This window comes from Primulina eburnea, chromosome 18 (assembly GCF_022965805.1).
Source record: "Primulina eburnea isolate SZY01 chromosome 18, ASM2296580v1, whole genome shotgun sequence".
Classification (NCBI taxonomy): Eukaryota; Viridiplantae; Streptophyta; class Magnoliopsida; order Lamiales; family Gesneriaceae; genus Primulina; species Primulina eburnea.
The window spans coordinates 26,829,321-26,848,580 of NC_133118.1; the positions used below are offsets into that span (position 1 = coordinate 26,829,321).

The 19,260-nt window shown below is 41.0% G+C and overlaps 2 protein-coding genes across 2 annotated transcripts; both read left to right on the forward strand.

Moving 5' to 3' along the window:
• The first annotated feature begins 1,127 nt into the window (after positions 1-1,127).
• Positions 1,128-5,243, forward strand: LOC140819219 (uncharacterized). The gene is made up of 4 exons (XM_073179231.1): positions 1,128-1,301; positions 3,632-4,142; positions 4,374-4,673; positions 5,218-5,243. Exons 1-4 carry the CDS (start codon positions 1,128-1,130, stop codon positions 5,241-5,243), a joined length of 1,011 nt encoding a protein of 336 aa, XP_073035332.1.
• A 5,142-nt stretch (positions 5,244-10,385) lies between these two features.
• On the forward strand, positions 10,386-12,240 carry LOC140819732 (peroxidase 44-like). Its single transcript, XM_073179915.1, has 2 exons — positions 10,386-11,118; positions 11,341-12,240. Exons 1-2 carry the CDS (start codon positions 10,540-10,542, stop codon positions 12,085-12,087), a joined length of 1,326 nt encoding a protein of 441 aa, XP_073036016.1. The 5' UTR covers positions 10,386-10,539; the 3' UTR covers positions 12,088-12,240.
• Positions 12,241-19,260: the final 7,020 nt, after the last annotated feature.

The following is a 19,260-nucleotide window of genomic DNA, read 5'->3' on the forward strand; positions in this document are numbered from 1 at the left end:
CAAGAATTCGAAATTTAACATTTGGAGCAACCTAGTCGAAGCTCTACCGCAACCTTGTTCGAACGAAGTTCTTTTAGCATGTCCTTCTAGCACCTTAATCCAACGAAATCAGGTAAGTGGGCTTTTGCTATGTATTTCTTTGTAACTTAAACTTTGTATAAGTATTTCATGACATGCGTCTATGTGTGTCAAATCATTTTCGGAAAATGCTATTATATATTTTATAAAATCTCGATCGATGTATGATATGTTATTCTATTTCCGATGTTCTTTGATTCTGCTGAGTTCATTCAAAAATTCCGATAAGTGTTGTTTGATACATCTGATTCTGTGGTGCACTGTTATGATTCGAGTGGGATATGGAACGACGATTGTAAATTTATATGGCCCCCACCAGTGGGTATAAAACTGTGTTTCGGCCCCCATCAGTGGGTATAAAACTGTGTTTAGGCCCTCATCAGTGGGTATAAAACTGTGTTCCGGCCCCCATCAGTGGGTATAAAACTGTGTTTTGGCCTCACCCCTTAGAGGACTAACATATTGGGGACAATTTGACCATGGAAAACGAGATGAATAACAGTGTTTTCGTTTGTTCTGATTCGCTCTGTTCTGAATTGTCTGATAATCTCTGTTTCGCATTTCAATTCCGATTCTGATCTGATATGAGATACTACGTTTTGAAAAATCAGTTGCAATATGGGATTTAAATCATATTTATATGTATTTGTGGTAATCGATCGGCCCCCACTTGCTGAGTGTTTCCCAAAACACTCACCCCTTACATTTCTCCCCAGATAAGAATGAAGATCAAGTAGACGAGGATGAATAAGACATGTTTTGGAGTTGGAGATGAAGTTTCGAGATATGAAGATTTCTCACTTATGTTCTTCCTAAGTTCCGATTCAAGTTGTACACCGCTTCCGCATATTTTATTTCGTTTTGGAAGTTATCACTGTAAGGCAAGATTATTTTGAGTTATTTATGCGATAGACTGGTTTTGGTTTATACTGAACTACGAGGCTTGTTGTTTGACGATTATGTGATTGTTGAACAATGCCGGTGTCGACTAACCCCGGTCTCGGGGCGTGACAGCGCGGTCATACGACGAGTTTTTGATGAACAGAGCGATGCTTCCATCGGACGATACGCTGGCAAAAGATTCGAACTCGAATGCCATTACGAAGAAATTGGCGGGTGATCAGGAGGGTTGGCTTGAAAAATTTGTCACGGCTGTTATTAAAATGGGAGAGATTGAAGTGCTGACGGGGGATAAGGGAGAGATCAGGGAAGATTGCAGGGCTGTCAATTGAGGAGGATCAAGCTTTGATTTGGATATATAATTCCTAACTTGACTGTGTTCTTGAAATTATCATTTGAACATGATATACATAATTATTAATGGAAAAATGAGTTTGATTATGTAGTAGCCCGAATCCTATTTATTTAAATAAACATGATTAAGTATCTTTAATTAAGTAAATCATGTGTAATTTGGCTTTAGAGTTTGTGTGAGTAAGCCGAGGTGTAGCCAGAAAGGGAAGAGCAGCCCGGGAAGGGAAGAACAGCCCGGGAAGGGAAGATCAGCCCGGGAAGGGAAGAACAGCCTGGGAAGGGAAGATCAGCCCGGGAAGGGAAGATCAGCCCGGGAATAGTATTTGGTTGACACGCCTGCCGGACAGGTGTCAAGTGCAAGGTAATTGTTGGACACGTTCATGCATGTAAGGTGAGGTGTCTTTGTGCATGCTGCCTAGCGACAGATGTCCGGATGCATGGGATTTGGTTGACACGTTCATGCATGTAAGGTGAGGTGTCTTTGTGCATGCTGCCTAGCGACAGATGTCCGGATGCATGGGATTTGGTTGACACGTTCATGCAGACTGAGGTCTATAAATAGGCCATGGGATTTCTCATTGTGGAGGGGGTACTGTGTGTTTAAATGCAAGTTTTAGCTCTCTAGAGCAGCCCAGAAAGGGAAGAGCAGCCCGGGAAGGGAAGATCAGCCCGGGAAGGGAAGAGCAGCCAGGAAGGGAAGATCAGCCCGGGAAGGAAAGATCAGCCCGGGAAGGGAAGAGCAGCCCGGGACAGAGCAGCCGGGCATAGCCGACGGTCCGAGAAGGTCAGTCAGGGAGCTCAATATTGTCAGGGCTGACGACGGACTAGACCCGATTGATAGGATTTCCTGTGGACTAGGATTGCTTTACTAGAGGTACGAAAGTACTATCCGAGATATCCTGGTCGAGTATACATTCTTATATGTGTTGCATGATTATTTGCTGCATTGATATATGTCATATGATGCATGCTATTATGTCACGCTTATTGCTGCATGTTACATTTCATCTTGAGCCGTATCTCTTTCGAGATAGCCTTTATTGTTGAGCTGTATCTCTTTCGAGATAAGCTATATCTTGTGGGGCCGCTCATCCCTGTCTTGTGGACGCATGGACACCGAGAGTACACAGTGGCCGACGGGTCCGGAGGGCTTCGGTGATCCGGGACATTTTAGGTCCACGTCTGATCTTGTAGTGGATGCAGTGACCCAGAGGAGTACCGCGCGGCACTATCCACTTGGCGCCTCTAGACTGAGCATATTGAGATCTTTTGTGACTCCCGTTTCTTGACTACCCTGGTATCATATCATAGCATGTGCATTTCATATAGGCTTGTATACTCATGCTTTTGTACTGGGCGTTCTTATCGCTCACGTCCTCGGTTTTGTTTATCTTGGACACCCCATTCCCACGGGGCAGGCCTCAGGTTGGATGGCTCAGGAGGAGGATGATGAGGACGTTGAGTAGCCGGTTGGTTTAGTTCTTCAGTACTGTTTGTTTCGATATGGTTGTACCGCATATTTTTATTCTGAGTTATTCTGGACTTCATTTGGGTTGTATATCTATCGTTTGTTGACCATTTCCGCAATTTATCTCTGATTGTTATTAATTTAGTTAATTGCATGCTTAATTCTTGATTAGTAGGTGATTCTGGAACGGGTCACTACATTTATGGTATCAGAGCATGCATATGATTTTGGGATATAGATTTTGTTTTGGGATTTTCGTTGACCATTTTACCATTTTCCCCATTCTATCTTGTAGCGATGGCTGACCACCTTGGTGATGAGAGTAGTCATGGGAGTGTAGGTCGTTGGGGTGACCAGGACGATCGTAGGCGTCATCGTGAACATCGTCATCGTCGTGATGGCCCTAGGCGTTTTGAGATGCACCGTTTCATTCAGATGGGGCTTAAGCCTTTAGTCGGTGGCGAGACTCCCGATGTTGCTGAGGATTGGTTAGAGCGCATGGAGAGTTGTTTCCATGCATTTCAATGCACCGAAGAGCAGCAGATGGAGACCCTTGGTTTTCTTCTCGAGGGCCGTGCGCGCAAGTGGTGGCGATCGACTTCTGCGCCGATAGTCCAGGCTCAGGGTAGGGTGACTTGGGCCGAATTCCGTGCAGCTTTCATGCAGCTATATTTTCCTCCAGCCCTTCGTCAGGCAAAGACGATTGAACTTCTGAATCTTAAGCAGGGTAGTATGTCTGTTGATGCATATCAGCAGAAGTTCTTCGAGTTGTTACCCTTTGTTCTTCATATTAGTGGCAGTTCTGAGGCCAAGTATGACCATTTCCTTCAGGGTCTTAACCAGGAGATCTTTGATCGAGTCACTGTCTGCGATAATCCTACTTCTTATGATGGGTTAGTGAACCGGTGTCGCCAGGCAGAGATCAGTCTCCAGCGTGGTAGGTCTATTCTTTCTTCTAGACCTCCGAATACTTTGAGCCCTCGATCTCAGTCTTTCAAGAAGTCAGGTTCTTCTTCTTCTGGATCTGGATCTCGATCTAGCGGTGTTTTTCGCTTTGGTAAGAAGAAGGTTTCTTGTGTGCATTGTGGAAAGAACCATCCATCGGAGCAGTGCCGATCAGCCGCGGGAGCTTGTTTTCAATGCGGAGAGATGGGTCATCTTAAGAAGAATTGTCCTCAGTTGCGAGGTGGAGCAGGATCTGGTTCCGGATCTCAGACAACTGTTCAGCAGAGGATGCAGGGTCAGGCAATGGGTAGTTCAAACCTTCGACCTCGTGCCCAAGGTCAGGTATTTGCGCTGAACCAGGATCAGGCTGCAGATGAGACAGGGAGAGTCATAGCAGGTACTTTTTGTTTATGCGGTATTCCTGCTTTTGTTCTTATTGATACCGGAGCATCACATTCATTCATTTCTGCACGATTTGTTAAGCGTCATAAGTTACCGTATGTTTCTCTAGACGTCATTCTTTCCGTTTTTACTCCGATGGGTCATTCGGTGTTAGCAAAGCGTCTAGTGATGGGTTGTCCTTTAGATTTTGAGTGTAACGAATTGACTGCGAATCTTATGATCCTAGAGATGGAAGATTTTGATTGTATTCTGGGTATAGACCTGTTGACTACCTACCGAGCTACTGTGGATTGTTACCAGAAGCTTGTTCAGTTTCGTACGACTGAGAGCTCTAGTTGGTTTTTCTATGGTGAGGGAGCGCGACCTCCGATGCCAGTGGTATCTGCTCTGAAAGCCTGTCGTGCTTTAGAGTCGGGCGGGGAAGGCTACCTCATCTATGCGATTGATTCATCCACAAGTAGTGTTGGTACAGATGATATTCCAGTGGTTTGTGAATTTCCTGATGTTTTCCCAGATGAGATTCCTGGTTTTCCTCCGATTAGAGAGGTGGAATTTGGCATCGAGTTAATGCCAGGGACTACACAGATTTCTCGTGCCCCCTATCGTCTTGCTCCGTCAGAGATGAGGGAATTGAAGCAGCAATTGCAGGATCTTCTTGATAAAGGTTATATTCGTCCGAGTGTTTCACCTTGGGAAGCTCCAGTCTTGTTTGTCAAGAAAAAGGATGGATCGATGCGATTGTGTATTGATTATCGCCAGCTGAATCGTGTGACGATCAAAAACAAGTATCCATTACCTCGTATTGATGACTTGTTCGATCAGCTTCAGGGTACCTCTGTTTACTCCAAGATTGACTTGCGATCGGGTTATCATCAGATGAGAGTCAGAGATGATGATATTTCCAAGACTGCATTTCGTACTCGATATGGGCATTACGAGTTTCTAGTTATGCCATTCGGATTGACAAATGCGCCAGCGGTGTTCATGGATCTGATGAACCGAGTCTTTCGGGATTTTCTAGATCAGTTTGTTGTGGTTTTCATCGACGATATCTTGATTTATTCTCACAGTGTGGAAGAGCATACTCATCACTTGAGGATGGTGTTGAAGATTCTTCGCGAGAAGCAATTGTATGCTAAGCTGAGTAAGTGCGAGTTCTGGATTAATCGTGTAGTATTCCTTGGTCATGTGATTTCCAAGGAAGGAGTTTCTGTGGATCCTAGCAAGATTGAGGCAGTGCTGAATTGGTCACGTCCGACGACAGTGGCCGAAATCCGTAGTTTTCTAGGTCTGGCAGGGTATTATCGTCGCTTCATCGTGAATTTCTCTCAGGTAGCTAGACCATTGACGCAGCTTACTCGGAAGGATGTTCCATTTGAGTGGTCATCTGAGTGCGAAGATAGTTTCAGAGAGCTTCGTCGACTTCTGACTTCTGCACCTGTTTTGGCGTTACCGTCAGGATCTGATGGTTTCAGTGTTTACACCGATGCCTCCTTTCAAGGCTTAGGGTGTATGTTGACGCAGAATGGTCATGTGATCGCTTATGCTTCCAGACAGTTAAAATCTCACGAGGAAAAGTATCCTATTCATGATCTAGAGTTGGCAGCTATTGTGTTTGCGCTGAAGATCTGGCGTCATTATTTGTACGGTGTTCAGTTTGAAATCTTTACTGACCATAAGAGTCTTAAGTATCTGTTCACTCAGGCTGAGTTGAACATGAGACAACGTCGTTGGATGGATCTACTTAAGGATTATGACTGTGTGATCAAGTACCATCCAGGTTCTGCGAATCTCACAGCCGATGCTCTTAGTCGCAAGGTGAGAGCCTCTGCACTTCAGACCAATGCTATGTCTAGTGCTGTCCAGGATTGTTGTTCGTTGGGGTTTAAGTTCAAACATCGGAAAGGTATGGAGAGCATTCGTGTTGCTACCATTTTATCTGAGCCAACTTTGTTAACTCGGATTCGAGATGCTCAGATGTCTGATCTCAAGACTCAGAGATTAGCTCGGTTGGTTGGTGGAGATAGCAATTTCCATTATCAGACTAATGGTCTTCTGTGTTTGTCTAATCGGGTTGTAGTACCAGAGGATGATACTTTGAGGGAAGAGATCTTGTCTCAGGCTCATCGAAGCAAGTTGAGTGTTCATCCGGGAAGCAACAAGATATATAAAGATTTGAGGACACGATTTTGGTGGAAAGGGATGAAGCGCAGCATTTATCAGTTTGTCTCCAAGTGTCTAGTTTGTCAGCAGGTTAAGGCAGAGCACCGTCGACCGGGAGGATTATTGTTGAACTTACCTATTCCTGAATGGAAGTGGGAGCATATCACGATGGACTTCATTACTCACTTGCCATTGTCTTCGAGGAACAGTGATGCTATTTGGGTAGTGGTGGATCGACTCACCAAGTCTGCTCATTTTCTGCCATATAACCGTGATTTCACTTTCGATCGTATGGCTCGATTGTATATTCAAGAGATTGTACGTTTGCATGGAGTGCCAGTCAGTATTGTTAGTGACAGAGATCCTCGTTTTACCTCACGATTTTGGGGTAGTTTCCAGTCAGCATTGGGTACTTCAATAAGTTTGAGTACTGCTTATCATCCAGAGACCGACGGTCAGTCAGAGAGGACTATCCGTACACTTGAGGATATGTTGCGAGCTTGTGTTATGGATTTCGGAACCGCTTGGCAGGATCATTTGCCTTTGATTGAGTTCGCGTACAACAACAGCTATCATCGTAGTATTGGTATGGCACCATTTGAGGCGTTGTATGGACGACGTTGTCGTACTCCGTTATTCTGGGACGAAGTTGGGGAACGACATGTTGAGGGACCGGAGTTAGTCCAGCAGGCTATTGATAAGGTTGCAGTAATCAAGAAGCGGATTAAGACTGCTCAGGATCGACAGGCTAGTTATGCGAACACCAAGCGTCGACCTCTTCAATTTCAACCAGGTGAGAAAGTGTTTCTCCGAGTTTCGCCTTTTCGCAGGATTTTGAGATTTGGTCTCAAGGGTAAGCTATCTCCAAGATTTATTGGTCCCTTTGAGATATTGGAAAGCGTGGGAGATTTGGCTTACAGACTTGCATTGCCGCCGTACCTATCAAGTATTCATGATGTGTTCCACGTATCTTTGTTGAGACGATATGTAGCAGATGAGTCTCACATCTTACATCCCTCTGAAGTTCAACTTAATTCGGATTTGTCTTACGTGGAACGACCAGTTCATATTCTCGATCGCAAAGACAAGGTGTTGCGGAATAAGATCATTCCTCTTGTCTTAATTCAGTGGCAGCGCAGAGGCACTGAAGAAGCCACTTGGGAGTTAGAGAGCCGTATGCGTTCAGAGCATCCAGAGCTCTTTTGAGTTGTACTGTAGTTGTACTATGGATGTATGTGTGTTTTTCCGTTGTAAACCAAACATCGGTTGTATTCAACAGTATTTTAGCTGTTTTTCGATGCTGTGATTTCGTTTCGTTCTTCTTCTAGCCTGATTTCGAGGACGAAATCTTTTTAAGTGGGGGAGAATGTAGTAGCCCGAATCCTATTTATTTAAATAAACATGATTAAGTATCTTTAATTAAGTAAATCATGTGTAATTTGGCTTTAGAGTTTGTGTGAGTAAGCCGAGGTGTAGCCAGAAAGGGAAGAGCAGCCCGGGAAGGGAAGATCAGCCCGGGAAGGGAAGAACAGCCCGGGAAGGGAAGAACAGCCCGGGAAGGGAAGATCAGCCCGGGAATAGTATTTGGTTGACACGCCTGCCGGACAGGTGTCAAGTGCATGGTAATTGTTGGAAACGTTCATGCATGTAAGGTGAGGTGTCTTTGTGCATGCTGCCTAGCGACAGATGTCCGGATGCATGGGATTTGGTTGACACGTTCATGCATGTAAGGTGAGGTGTCTTTGTGCATGCTGCCTAGCGACAGATGTCCGGATGCATGGGATTTGGTTGACACGTTCATGCAGACTGAGGTCTATAAATAGGCCATGGGATTTCTCATTGTGGAGGGGGTACTGTGTGTTTAAATGCAAGTTTTAGCTCTCTAGAGCAGCCCAGAAAGGGAAGAGCAGCCCGAGAAGGGAAGATCAGCCCGGGAAGGGAAGAGCAGCCAGGAAGGGAAGATCAGCCCGGGAAGGGAAGAGCAGCCAGGAAAGGGAAGAGCAGCCCGGGAAGGGAAGATCAGCCCGGGAAGGGAAGAGCAGCCCGGGACAGAGCAGCCGGGCATAGCCGACGGTCCGAGAAGGTCAGTCAGGGAGCTCAATATTGTCAGGGCTGACGACGGACTAGACCCGATTGATAGGATTTCCTGTGGACTAGGATTGCTTTACTAGAGGTACGAAAGTACTATCCGAGATATCCTGGTCGAGTATACATTCTTATATGTGTTGCATGATTATTTGCTGCATTGATATATGTCATATGATGCATGCTATTATGTCACGCTTATTGCTGCATGTTACATTTCATCTTGAGCCGTATCTCTTTCGAGATAGCCTTTATTGTTGAGCTGTATCTCTTTCGAGATAAGCTATATCTTGTGGGGCCGCTCATCCCTGTCTTGTGGACGCATGGACACCGAGAGTACACAGTGGCCGACGGGTCCGGAGGGCTTCGGTGATCCGGGACATTTTAGGTCCACGTCTGATCTTGTAGTGGATGCAGTGACCCAGAGGAGTACCGCGCGGCACTATCCACTTGGCGCCTCTAGACTGAGCATATTGAGATCTTTTGTGACTCCCGTTTCTTGACTACCCTGGTATCATATCATAGCATGTGCATTTCATATAGGCTTGTATACTCATGCTTTTGTACTGGGCGCTCTTATCGCTCACGTCCTCGGTTTTGTTTATCTTGGACACCCCATTCCCACGGGGCAGGCCTCAGGTTGGATGGCTCAGGAGGAGGATGATGAGGACGTTGAGTAGCCGGTTGGTTTAGTTCTTCAGTACTGTTTGTTTCGATATGGTTGTACCGCATATTTTTATTCTGAGTTATTCTGGACTTCATTTGGGTTGTATATCTATCGTTTGTTGACCATTTCCGCAATTTATCTCTGATTGTTATTAATTTAGTTAATTGCATGCTTAATTCTTGATTAGTAGGTGATTCTGGAACGGGTCACTACAGATTAAGATGAAGTTTGTATGTTTTGTGTGTGTGTGTGTGTGTATCATAAAAAACGAACCAAAATATTAGGAAAATGGAAAATCCAAGATGAATGTTTTTGCAGGTGTCTTGTAAGACGGTCTCACGAATCTTAATCTGTGAGACGGGTCAATCCTACCGATATTCACAATAAAAAGTAATATTTTTTCATGAGTAGGTCTCTTGTGAGATGGTCTCACGAATCTTTTTCTGTGAGACGGATCAACCCTACCGATATTCATAATAAAAAGTAATACTCTTAGCATAAAAAGTAATATTTTTTCATGGACTGAAATCTAAATAAGAGATCTGTCTCACAAAATACGACTCGTGAGACCACCTCACACAAGTTTTTGTTTTTTTAATGGATGACCTAAATAAGATATATGTCTCACAAAATATAATCCGTGAAACCGTCTTACAAAAATTTTTGTCTTTTGGCAAGTAGGATAATTTTAAAAAATCCCTAATTTTAATGACATGTGGGGAAAGTATGTCAAACAACCAATTTTCCCAAAACCGCAAAAATTTAAAATTTAGCGGACTAAAATTTATCTCTGATAACTCAGTGGACTAAAATCGTAATTGAGTCAATATATAGGACCGGAAAAATAATTTTCTCGTTTTCCTCTCATTTTGAAATATTTAGCGTCATTCTAGTTTAATTTATTTTCTTTATTTTTACTTTCATGAATTTTAATACGTGTAACATCATCTGTATTTGTATAATGTGAGCCACGTAGAAGATAATCAGTGTCAAATACGCAATATTCGTTGTATTTAGTGATTTGAAAAAAAAAAACAAAAAAAGAATCCAAATGACTGAATGAAAATCAAACTCTATATGAGTTATATATCGAAATCTAATTTTCTTGACCCAACTTTTTAAACAACCGAGGCAACATACCTATCGGAAACTATATAATTCAGTTTTCAATAATTTGTTTGCCACACATTGTTTGTGCCTAAAATGGCTCACAACCTCTCGAACCATTAGTTATTTCATTATTTCATACAACGACTACAAAATTACAACACAACAAGCAAACACCGTTGAAGGGATTAGAGATTTTTGGATCTTGCAATATAAAATCATGTCGGATTCGATAACCTATGGATCCACGAAAATTGATCAGGTCTAAAATATTTTAAAAAATTTCCATTCATTAATAATTCTTCCTATATATATAGACCTCATCTCAAATGCCAAAAGGACATGCTCGTGTCTCGTGATTCTGAATTGCATGGCAGCAAGAATGGCAGCAAGAGGAAGGATTATCGTAGCTGCAACGTTCATTTCTTGTGCATTAGTCCTCCCTCTGCTGGCCTCAGCATTCGAACCAAGCGAATCGGGACTACGGTTCCCGTTACTTGATTTCATCAACTCACCATTCAAAAATATTGAAGGTGTTCATGAAACCGAAGATCCACCTAAGGACGACGAGGATGGTTCCCAGAGTTCCGAGGTACCTGAAAACGAGATGTCCTACGAAAGACCTTCGAAAGGCGAGGAGGAAGAGTCGGTAGAGAAGGCGAAGATCGAGCAGACAGAGGAAGGAAATGGGATTGTAGGCCAACCAGAAGCGAAACCTGTTGAAAATGAAGGTCAAGGACGTGGAGGTGAAGCCAAACCAGGGGAGGGTAATGGCGAAGCAGCAGCGCCTGTCGGAAATGCGAAAGAGGGTTTGATGGAAGGGTTCTATGAGAAAGATTGCCCACAAGCGGAGCAGATTGTGAACGAGGTGTTGATGAAGAATCTGAAGAAAGATGCAACTCTTGCTCCAGCCATTGTTCGTCTCTTTTCGCATGATTGTTTAGTCAAGGTAATTTATTACATCCTTAGAGACTAAATATTTCAAAATTTTCAAAACTCGTTGTGATATTTTTGTCCATTTTACGTCGGCACAAATGGAAAATGACTAACAAAAATTATTTTAATTTAAAACTATATAATTTTTAGTTTATGAACATCTCATTTTCTTGATTGTACCTATGTCTTAACGCGCATGCAAGTTTCTTGGTGTAATTTTATTACATGCTTGCAGGGGTGTGATGCTTCAATCCTGCTAGACGAGACACCCTCAGGCGAGGATGTGGAGAAGAAAGCAACCCAAAATGGCAAGTTCGTCCGCGGCTTTGACATGATCGACGAAATGAAAGAACGCCTCGAAGCTGAATGCCCAGGCATCGTCTCCTGCGCCGACATAATCGCATTTGCCAATCGAGACTCCCTCGTCTACACGGGCCTCCCCACCTACAAAGTAGCCGCAGGCCGCCGAGACGGCCTATCGTCCCTCGCCGTAAACGCCAAAAACAACTTGCCAGTCCCCGACACTCCCATCCAAGAAATGATCGATATGTTCAAGAGAAAAGGTCTGACCTTAGAAGACCTGGTCGTGCTAGTCGGTGCACATTCCATCGGCACCGCACACTGCGGCGTTGTCAGAGGCAGACTGTTCGACAGGAACAAGAGTAAGGAAATGAACCCGAACTACGCCGAGCAGATGCGGTTCATGTGCGAGAGGGATGACAACACGCTGCCCTTCGATTCGGTCACGCATAACAAAATGGATGCGCAGATATACAACCAGTTCTTGGACAAGAGAGCGTTGCTCGAATCGGATAATGCGCTGGCCAAAGACCCGCATGGGAACGATATAATGAAGAAAATGGCAAGCGATCAGGCGGCCTGGTTTCAGAAATTCATCAGGGCTACTGTTAAAATGGGAGAGATCGAAGTGCTGACTGGAAATCAGGGAGAAATCAGGAAACAGTGTAGGGTTGTCAATTGAGAATTGGATCGATTCAACTTTGATTTTGGATATGATTAATTCTTGATTTGATCGTTTGAACATGATATACTTACATAATTATTAATGGAAAATTGAGTGGAATTAAGGTTATAATTATATTTTTTATATTAAAATATGTAATTAATAATGCAATTTTAAAAATTACAATTTTATTTTTTATTATAAATATATATTATGAGAATAAAATGACGTCTTTTTTATTACTTTTTTTTATAATTTTTTCAACTCTTTTTTATAAAAATGGTAATAAAAATTTAATTTTTTTGTTATAAATATGTGATTTCGAACCAACAATAAAAAACGACATTACATGTAATTTTTTTAAAATATTATAGTTCTTTTTAAAAAAAATTACTTTCTCTTTTTTTTATTTTGTTAATTTTTTATTTCGAAGTTAAAATTTTACTAATCACATATTTGTAACAAAAATAAAATTAACGTCTAAATACAATATATATATATATATATATATATATATATATATTAGGGATTTAAGAAATAATCAAATTAAAAAAATTTACAAAAATATAAAAAGTTTGAACATATCGAACAATTGAACTTAATACCAAAAAATTGACATGATATAAAAAGAAAATTATCTTGAATAATTTTTTCTTATTTGAACACTTAGTTTTTTTTCACATTTTTTTTTTGGAAAATTTGATTATTTCTTAAATATCTAAGAAAGGAAAAAATATTTTTTGTATTTAAAATTTTGAAAATGAATGAGAAAAATTAACAATACGAACAAAGGAAAAATAGTTTTTTTTAAAATAATTAGAATATAAAAAAGCCAACAAGATTATTATTTTTGCTACAAATATGTGATTAATAAAATTTAAATTTGAAAATAAAAAATTAACAAGATAAAAAAAAGAAAATAGTTTTTTTAAAAAGAACTATAATATTAAAAAAAATTGAATGGATCATCGTTTTTCTTGTTCGTTTGGAATCACATATTTGTAACAAAAAAAAATTAAATTTTTATTAACATTTTTTTAAAAAAAGAGTTGAAAACATTATACAAAAAAAAATAATAAGAGAGACATCATTTTACTTCCATAATATATATTTGTAACCAAAAAAAATTGTAACTTTAAATTGGAATATTATTCACATATTTTAATATAAAAAATATAATTTTGTATTTGAAATAATTAAAGTATAAAAATACCAATTTTAAAAATAATAATAATTTTTTTTAATATACATCTCCCTCTTCTGTGGGTAACCCATAGCAGAGGATCTTGATCCTTAACTTTATATGTTTTTCAATTTCTTGGCTGTTTCCAACCAAAGAAGTCATTACTATTTTGGTACATAGAAATGGGTTGTGATTAAATACTCATGAAAACAATCTTTTTGTACACGTGTAATTGATTGGCCATGAACATCTAATCCAAATATATATGTCGACTTTACTTTCCGTTCTACCTGGAGAAAAATCTCTATTTTAATGTAATAGTCCGAAAATCAAGTTAACCAAGTAAATCGATCATGTGCGTTCGTCCAAGAAAGTGTTGATATAAGAAATCGAATTCATGACTATTGATCAAATACTTATCCAAGCCTTTTTCTAATTATTTCTAAACATTTTGACATAGTTTGGTACACATGATAAGATAAACATGTGATATATAATATAAGGATAAGTTAAGGATAAATAAGATGTATGATATTATATTTAATGTTTGGTATGATTTTAATAAGAGTGATTAAATTTATATATTAGATTGTAATGACAAAATTAACCTTATCATAATAAATTTTATAATTTCAAAGTTGTTGCTTGAGTTCATATTTTTATCTGTATATGTGCTGATAGTACTTGCATGATTTATTTATTTTTACCTAATTTTATATATTATATAATATGATAATTGAACCCTTGATTTTTTGAGTCAAGTCAAATATCAATTTTTAAGGTTAACCGAGTGATAATAATAATTTTATTGAGATTTATAAAAATTATTTATATAATTATCTCGAAATCATTTATATATTATCATATTATATAATATATAAAAATATATAAAATATTTATTTGATTTTAATTTTTACCTACTAGCATAGATTTATAAAAAATCATTTATAAATTGAGGGTAATTAAGTCATTTATAGTGTATTTTATCATTTGATTAAAATTATCACACCTTCTATTAGGGATATTTTATCCTTCTAAAAAATTATTTATCAAGTTCTTATGGTATTATTATGAGCTTTTTAAAAAGGTACCAAACATGGGATAAGGGGATCATTTATCAATCCCTCTCTTATCTCATATACCAAACTATGCCAGAGTACATTAGACTATCAATTATTTTTATGATAGGTGTTAAATATGAATAAAATGCCAAAATTTGTAAACAATATATCGAATTTAAAAGGATAAAAATGAAACAAATAGAAACTATAGGGGTGACTTTAATTTGTTCATGGGTGAAAATTCGGGGCAATTTGGAATTTTGACGTTTCTATAAACCTTGGCAAGACAACAATTGCCTTCGAAATTGGAATAATCGAAAATCGTAACTATTTTTCAAAACCTGAAATTGGCAGTTCGATTATTTATATATTAACCACAGTTTAAAAACCGGACCAAGGGTTGAATCGGAAAATCTGTAAATCATATGAAAAAATTGATTTGATATTTCAATTAATTAACTATGTTATTTGATCCCAAAAAAAACCCAAAAACCGTTAAAACCAATTGCCTAAATTTTATAGAGCATCGGGTTATTTTTTTACTAAAATTTTTTTGGGTAATCATCAAGGTGTTTGCACAAAATTTGGTGTTGCGGGCGTGCCAGGTGCGAAGTGCACCAATTTGCGTAAAAACAACGAAAATCTAACTTCTAAAAACTTGACGATTATGGATACTAAATTCGACCGTCGGTTCTAATCTCCTAAAATGACTACGACGCCAAAATAAAAAAAACTACTGGAATTTGGGGAATAAACTCCTGACATCATTTATATTTTCAACAAACAGTAGGAATTTACAAAATATGGAAATATAACACAAATAATTGCTGAAATCTAGAACTAGAAGACGCTAGAAATGTACTGGAAATACTTGAAAACTAGTGCAATGAAAGATTGAATTTTGCAGAGAGTATTTGCAGATTTTGTCTGTGTAGTTGAGTTGTGTGTGTCCTGTCGTCTGTGTGCGGATCTCTTTTTCTTCCCAGCGTGCTGTGCCGTTTCTCTCCACTCCCCCATGATCTCCTCCTATTCGCTCCACGATCTTCTCCTTTTTCCACGATCTTTTTGACTTATCTGAATTAATTTGAATCGATGAAAATTTGTCCGCCACATTTGATGGGCTTGTAATTTAATTTGACTTGTAATTTAATTGGGCTTCCATAATTAATTATTTTTAGCTCAAACAATTGCCCCCCGCAAGCATTGGCCCGTGGGCCAAAATGCTTGTATGTAAGTCAATTCCGTTTTGTTTATTTGAGGCGGCTCGCAAGCTTTTATCGTGAAGTGGGCTAGCAACTTTGGGCCGAGCCCATTCTCCTTTGGATGTCTTCACAGCCCATTCCTTCTCAAATTCAAATCCCCAATTTTGGCCCTTTCTCTTCTTCCCGCTTCGGCGATTTGCTATTCGCTCCCTGCTGCTCTGAAATTCCTCCTGCTCGTTCTCGTCGCCAACGCCCTTCAATTTTCTCTGCCGCCACTCAGTCGGCTTGCTCTCATCGCTGGTGTTGAAGACGCCGCTTTGTTCGATTGCTACACTGAGGCGTTTCTCATTCGAGTTCTTCGCCAAATCGCTCCCCGCTGCTGTCTCTTGAGGACCAAGTCGAAGTTTCTGTACTCGCCACTAGCTTCATCGTTGCCCGAGGACCAAGATCCTATATCGGCGCTCCTTTCTACCTTTAATGTTGCGGGTGCCTCCTCTGCCCCTGCCACCGTTGCTGTCACGCTGCCAGTGGCGTTCACCGGCTCTAATATTGGCCTCAATTCGTTCGCCGTCTTCTCTGGGTCATCTACGGACGGTGTCAATTGGGTAAGAGGCAAGACCGGCACCATTAGTGATGAGCCAACCAAGGGCAAAACTAGTAGCGATCCGGTAAGGCCCACAGGTTTCAAAGAGTCGTACATTCCGAAGTATAAACCACGGTACACAATAATACCAACACATGAGATGTTGAATCCACGGTAAAGACCAGCAATACCATCAGATTTCAAGGTCTTTCTATAGACATCTACCAAACCGTTGAATTGCCTCTCGCCTTCTCCTTGGCACGCCCAGTGGGACCGCACTATGCCGCCAAGAAGAAAAGAAAACGTCAGTCAGGAGAGCGGGGAGTCTCTGGCTAATCAAGAGGGAACGTCTCAGGTTCCACAGCCAGAGCAACCTACTGTCGAACCACAGGCTGAAGAAGTAGATCTGCTGCAGATTCCTATTACATATGATCAAGTTTCAGACAGAGTGGTGGAAGAGTTGACCGCCATAAAGATTGAAGAGATCTCAGTGGCATTATCTAAAGCCATGTCTGATTGTTTAAAGACTCTACTGAGTAAACCGAACCAGTCTACCCGAGGGGAGCAAAATATCACTGTCAAAGAGACTGGTCAGGGAACCAAGTCCATGAGTTCGACCAGGGAGTTGGAAACTCAAGGGCTGGCGATCCTCGCCGCCCGGAGTTTACTCTCCCAAATCAACCAGAAAAAAGGTATACACCACCTCACAAGAGAGAAGAAAGCATAGGAGGAAGGGCTCACCCATATCCACGTGCTCGTGGAGTGGGGAGCTCGAAACAACCAGGTAGTCAAGTGTACAGCGTGACCAATCCTCTATACCAACCGGGAGTGTATGAAGATATGTCACACATGGATTATCAAGGAGTAGATGTGGGCTTCCCAGGAGGTAATTTTGGTCTAAATGCAGGGTTCCAGGCTCGGGGGGCAAATTACTACCATCAACAACTCCCCGCTCGGAACATGCACGGGATTGATCCAGAAATGGTGAGAGAAGCTGTTCAAGAGTTATATGGGCCGGCCTTGAAACAAATTGGCCGCCCAGAGTTCCACAAACCCTATCCAGACTACATTGACGTGAATAACCCGTACCCAAGGGGTTATAGAGTTCATGATTTCAGTTTGTTCTACGGGGAAGATGCCAGTCCAGCATGGAACACATAGCCAGATTCACCATTCAATGCGGGGAGTTAGCCAACTTGGAGAACTTCAACAATCTAAAGTTGCGGTTATTCCCAAATTCCCTCACTGGAACCACATTCGCTTGGTATGCCTCACTCCCCAGAAATTCCGTGATGAGTTGGAAAGAAATGGAAAGACAATTCCACATTCAATTCTACAGAACAGAACCAGAAGTGTGCATTGCCGACTTATCGAGAGTCACTCAAAAGAAAGGAGAGTCCGTGGAATATTTTATCGACAGATTCAAAAAGATGAAGAATAGATGCAAGGTGTTCTTACCGGAGACAGAGTTCGTGAAAATGGCACAAAAAGGGCTGGATTTTGAACTAAGGAAGAAATTCCAGGGAATGGAGTTCAGGGATTTCTTCGAGCTAGCCGCCAAAGTGGCTGAATACGAAGAACTCTTGCGGGAAGAGTCGTACAAGAAGAAAACTACTATGGGGTCTTATTAACAGGAGGTGGAAGAGGTGGCATTGGCAGAGATGAAATCGGCCGGGTCTTGCACAGTTCCGCTGCTAAAAAAGAAGCCGACAGAGAAGAACAACTCCCAACTCCCCAAAGACATGCAGTATACATTCGATGTATCAAAGACCGAAGAAGTTTTCGACTTCTTGGTGAAAGAAAAGTTCATCACATTCCCGCCTGATCACAAGATGCCACCTACAGAAGAGCTGAAGGGACGAGAGTATTGTAAATACCACAACTCCTATAATCATGCCACCAAATCTTGTTGGGCGTTCAAGAACATTTTGCAAGATAGAATTAACAAGGGAGTCGTGAAATTCCCCAACAAACAAGAGTCTATGGCGGTGGATGATGATCTTTTTCCCCCGGTAGCTTTGGTTAATGTGAATGTGACAGATTTGAGGGATCTTCTCAATGAGAAAAGAAGCCGATCCTTTGCAGTGAAAGACCGGGTAATCAAGAAATACTGGATTCCAAAGGGTCAAATGTTTGAAGCACCTGGAAGGCATAATGCCGATCGAATGCGCACAATTCAACCACGTTTCCCAGAAATGTTGGTGAATCCGCGGCCTTTAGGCCGAGGAATCAACATTTCCTTGAAAGACCAGTAGTGGAGAAACAATGGTTTAGAGGGGAGTCATCTTGCAATCATCGTCAAAGGTATTCGGACGGGAGAAATGCATACGCATTTGAGTCACGAAAGGTGGAAACTAGAAAATTATCAGCTGATCAAGGCAGAGAACGGCGTTCATACGAAATCACAAAAGGAAAAATAATTGAGAACAGTGGAGTAAAGCCGAGATACGTTCTTCCAGTCAGAGGGGAGTTCCGTGAGTTTTGGAGGGTGGCCCAACATAAAAAGTTCCCTAGGCCACCGACTAGGACACAAAAGAGACGACTTTTGAGAGAAAGAGCGGTGGCAAGAAGAGAGGAGTCCGCTAAGTTGAAAAATGAATCCACAATTGATGTTCCAGTTTCCAGGGAGCCAGTGGGAAGTAAGTCCAAGTTTGGAAGATCCGCTACTGAGGATAAGTTTGTTGAAGATTATGATGATTTGTTAAGCGAAGAAGATGATCAAGCAAGAAAAACAATCAATTTTTGTATTGGAAAATTTCACATCACTGTGGATTGTGCCACAGGAGTGGTGATACTACCCGAGAGGTTTAAAATGATGGAAGAAGAGAATGGGGAGTTGATGCCCCAAGGATCAGTCAAAAAGAAAGAGCATGCAAATAAACTCCCTGAAGGGAGCTCAAGAGTGATTATCAAAGAGGATCACCCGAATAAGCCCAAACAAGTGATACTTGAAAAGCCTACACCGGCCATGACCAAGCACATAAGGCCGTTGTACATCAAAGCCCACTTGAATGGAAAGCCAGTGTCCAGGGTGTTGATTGACAATGGTTCAGCTGTGAATGTTCTTCCGGTAAGAATGTTGAAAAGTCTGGGCAAAAATGAGGAAGACTTGATTCCTTCAGAAGTTTCGGTTGCTGCATTTACAGGCGAAACTACCAAGAC

Bases quoted from the DNA above. Each gene is read 5' to 3' on its own strand.
- LOC140819219 (XM_073179231.1), top strand. From the start codon at position 1,128: ATGCTTCCATCGGACGATACGCTGGCAAAAGATTCGAACTCGAATGCC. The intron at 1,302-3,631 runs GTCAATTGAGGA...CATTTCCTTCAG, and splicing joins TCAGGGAAGATTGCAGGGCT to GGTCTTAACCAGGAGATCTT. The intron at 4,143-4,373 runs GTACTTTTTGTT...TTATGATCCTAG, and splicing joins GACAGGGAGAGTCATAGCAG to AGATGGAAGATTTTGATTGT.
- LOC140819732 (XM_073179915.1), top strand. From the start codon at position 10,540: ATGGCAGCAAGAATGGCAGCAAGAGGAAGGATTATCGTAGCTGCAACG. The intron at 11,119-11,340 runs GTAATTTATTAC...ACATGCTTGCAG, and splicing joins CGCATGATTGTTTAGTCAAG to GGGTGTGATGCTTCAATCCT.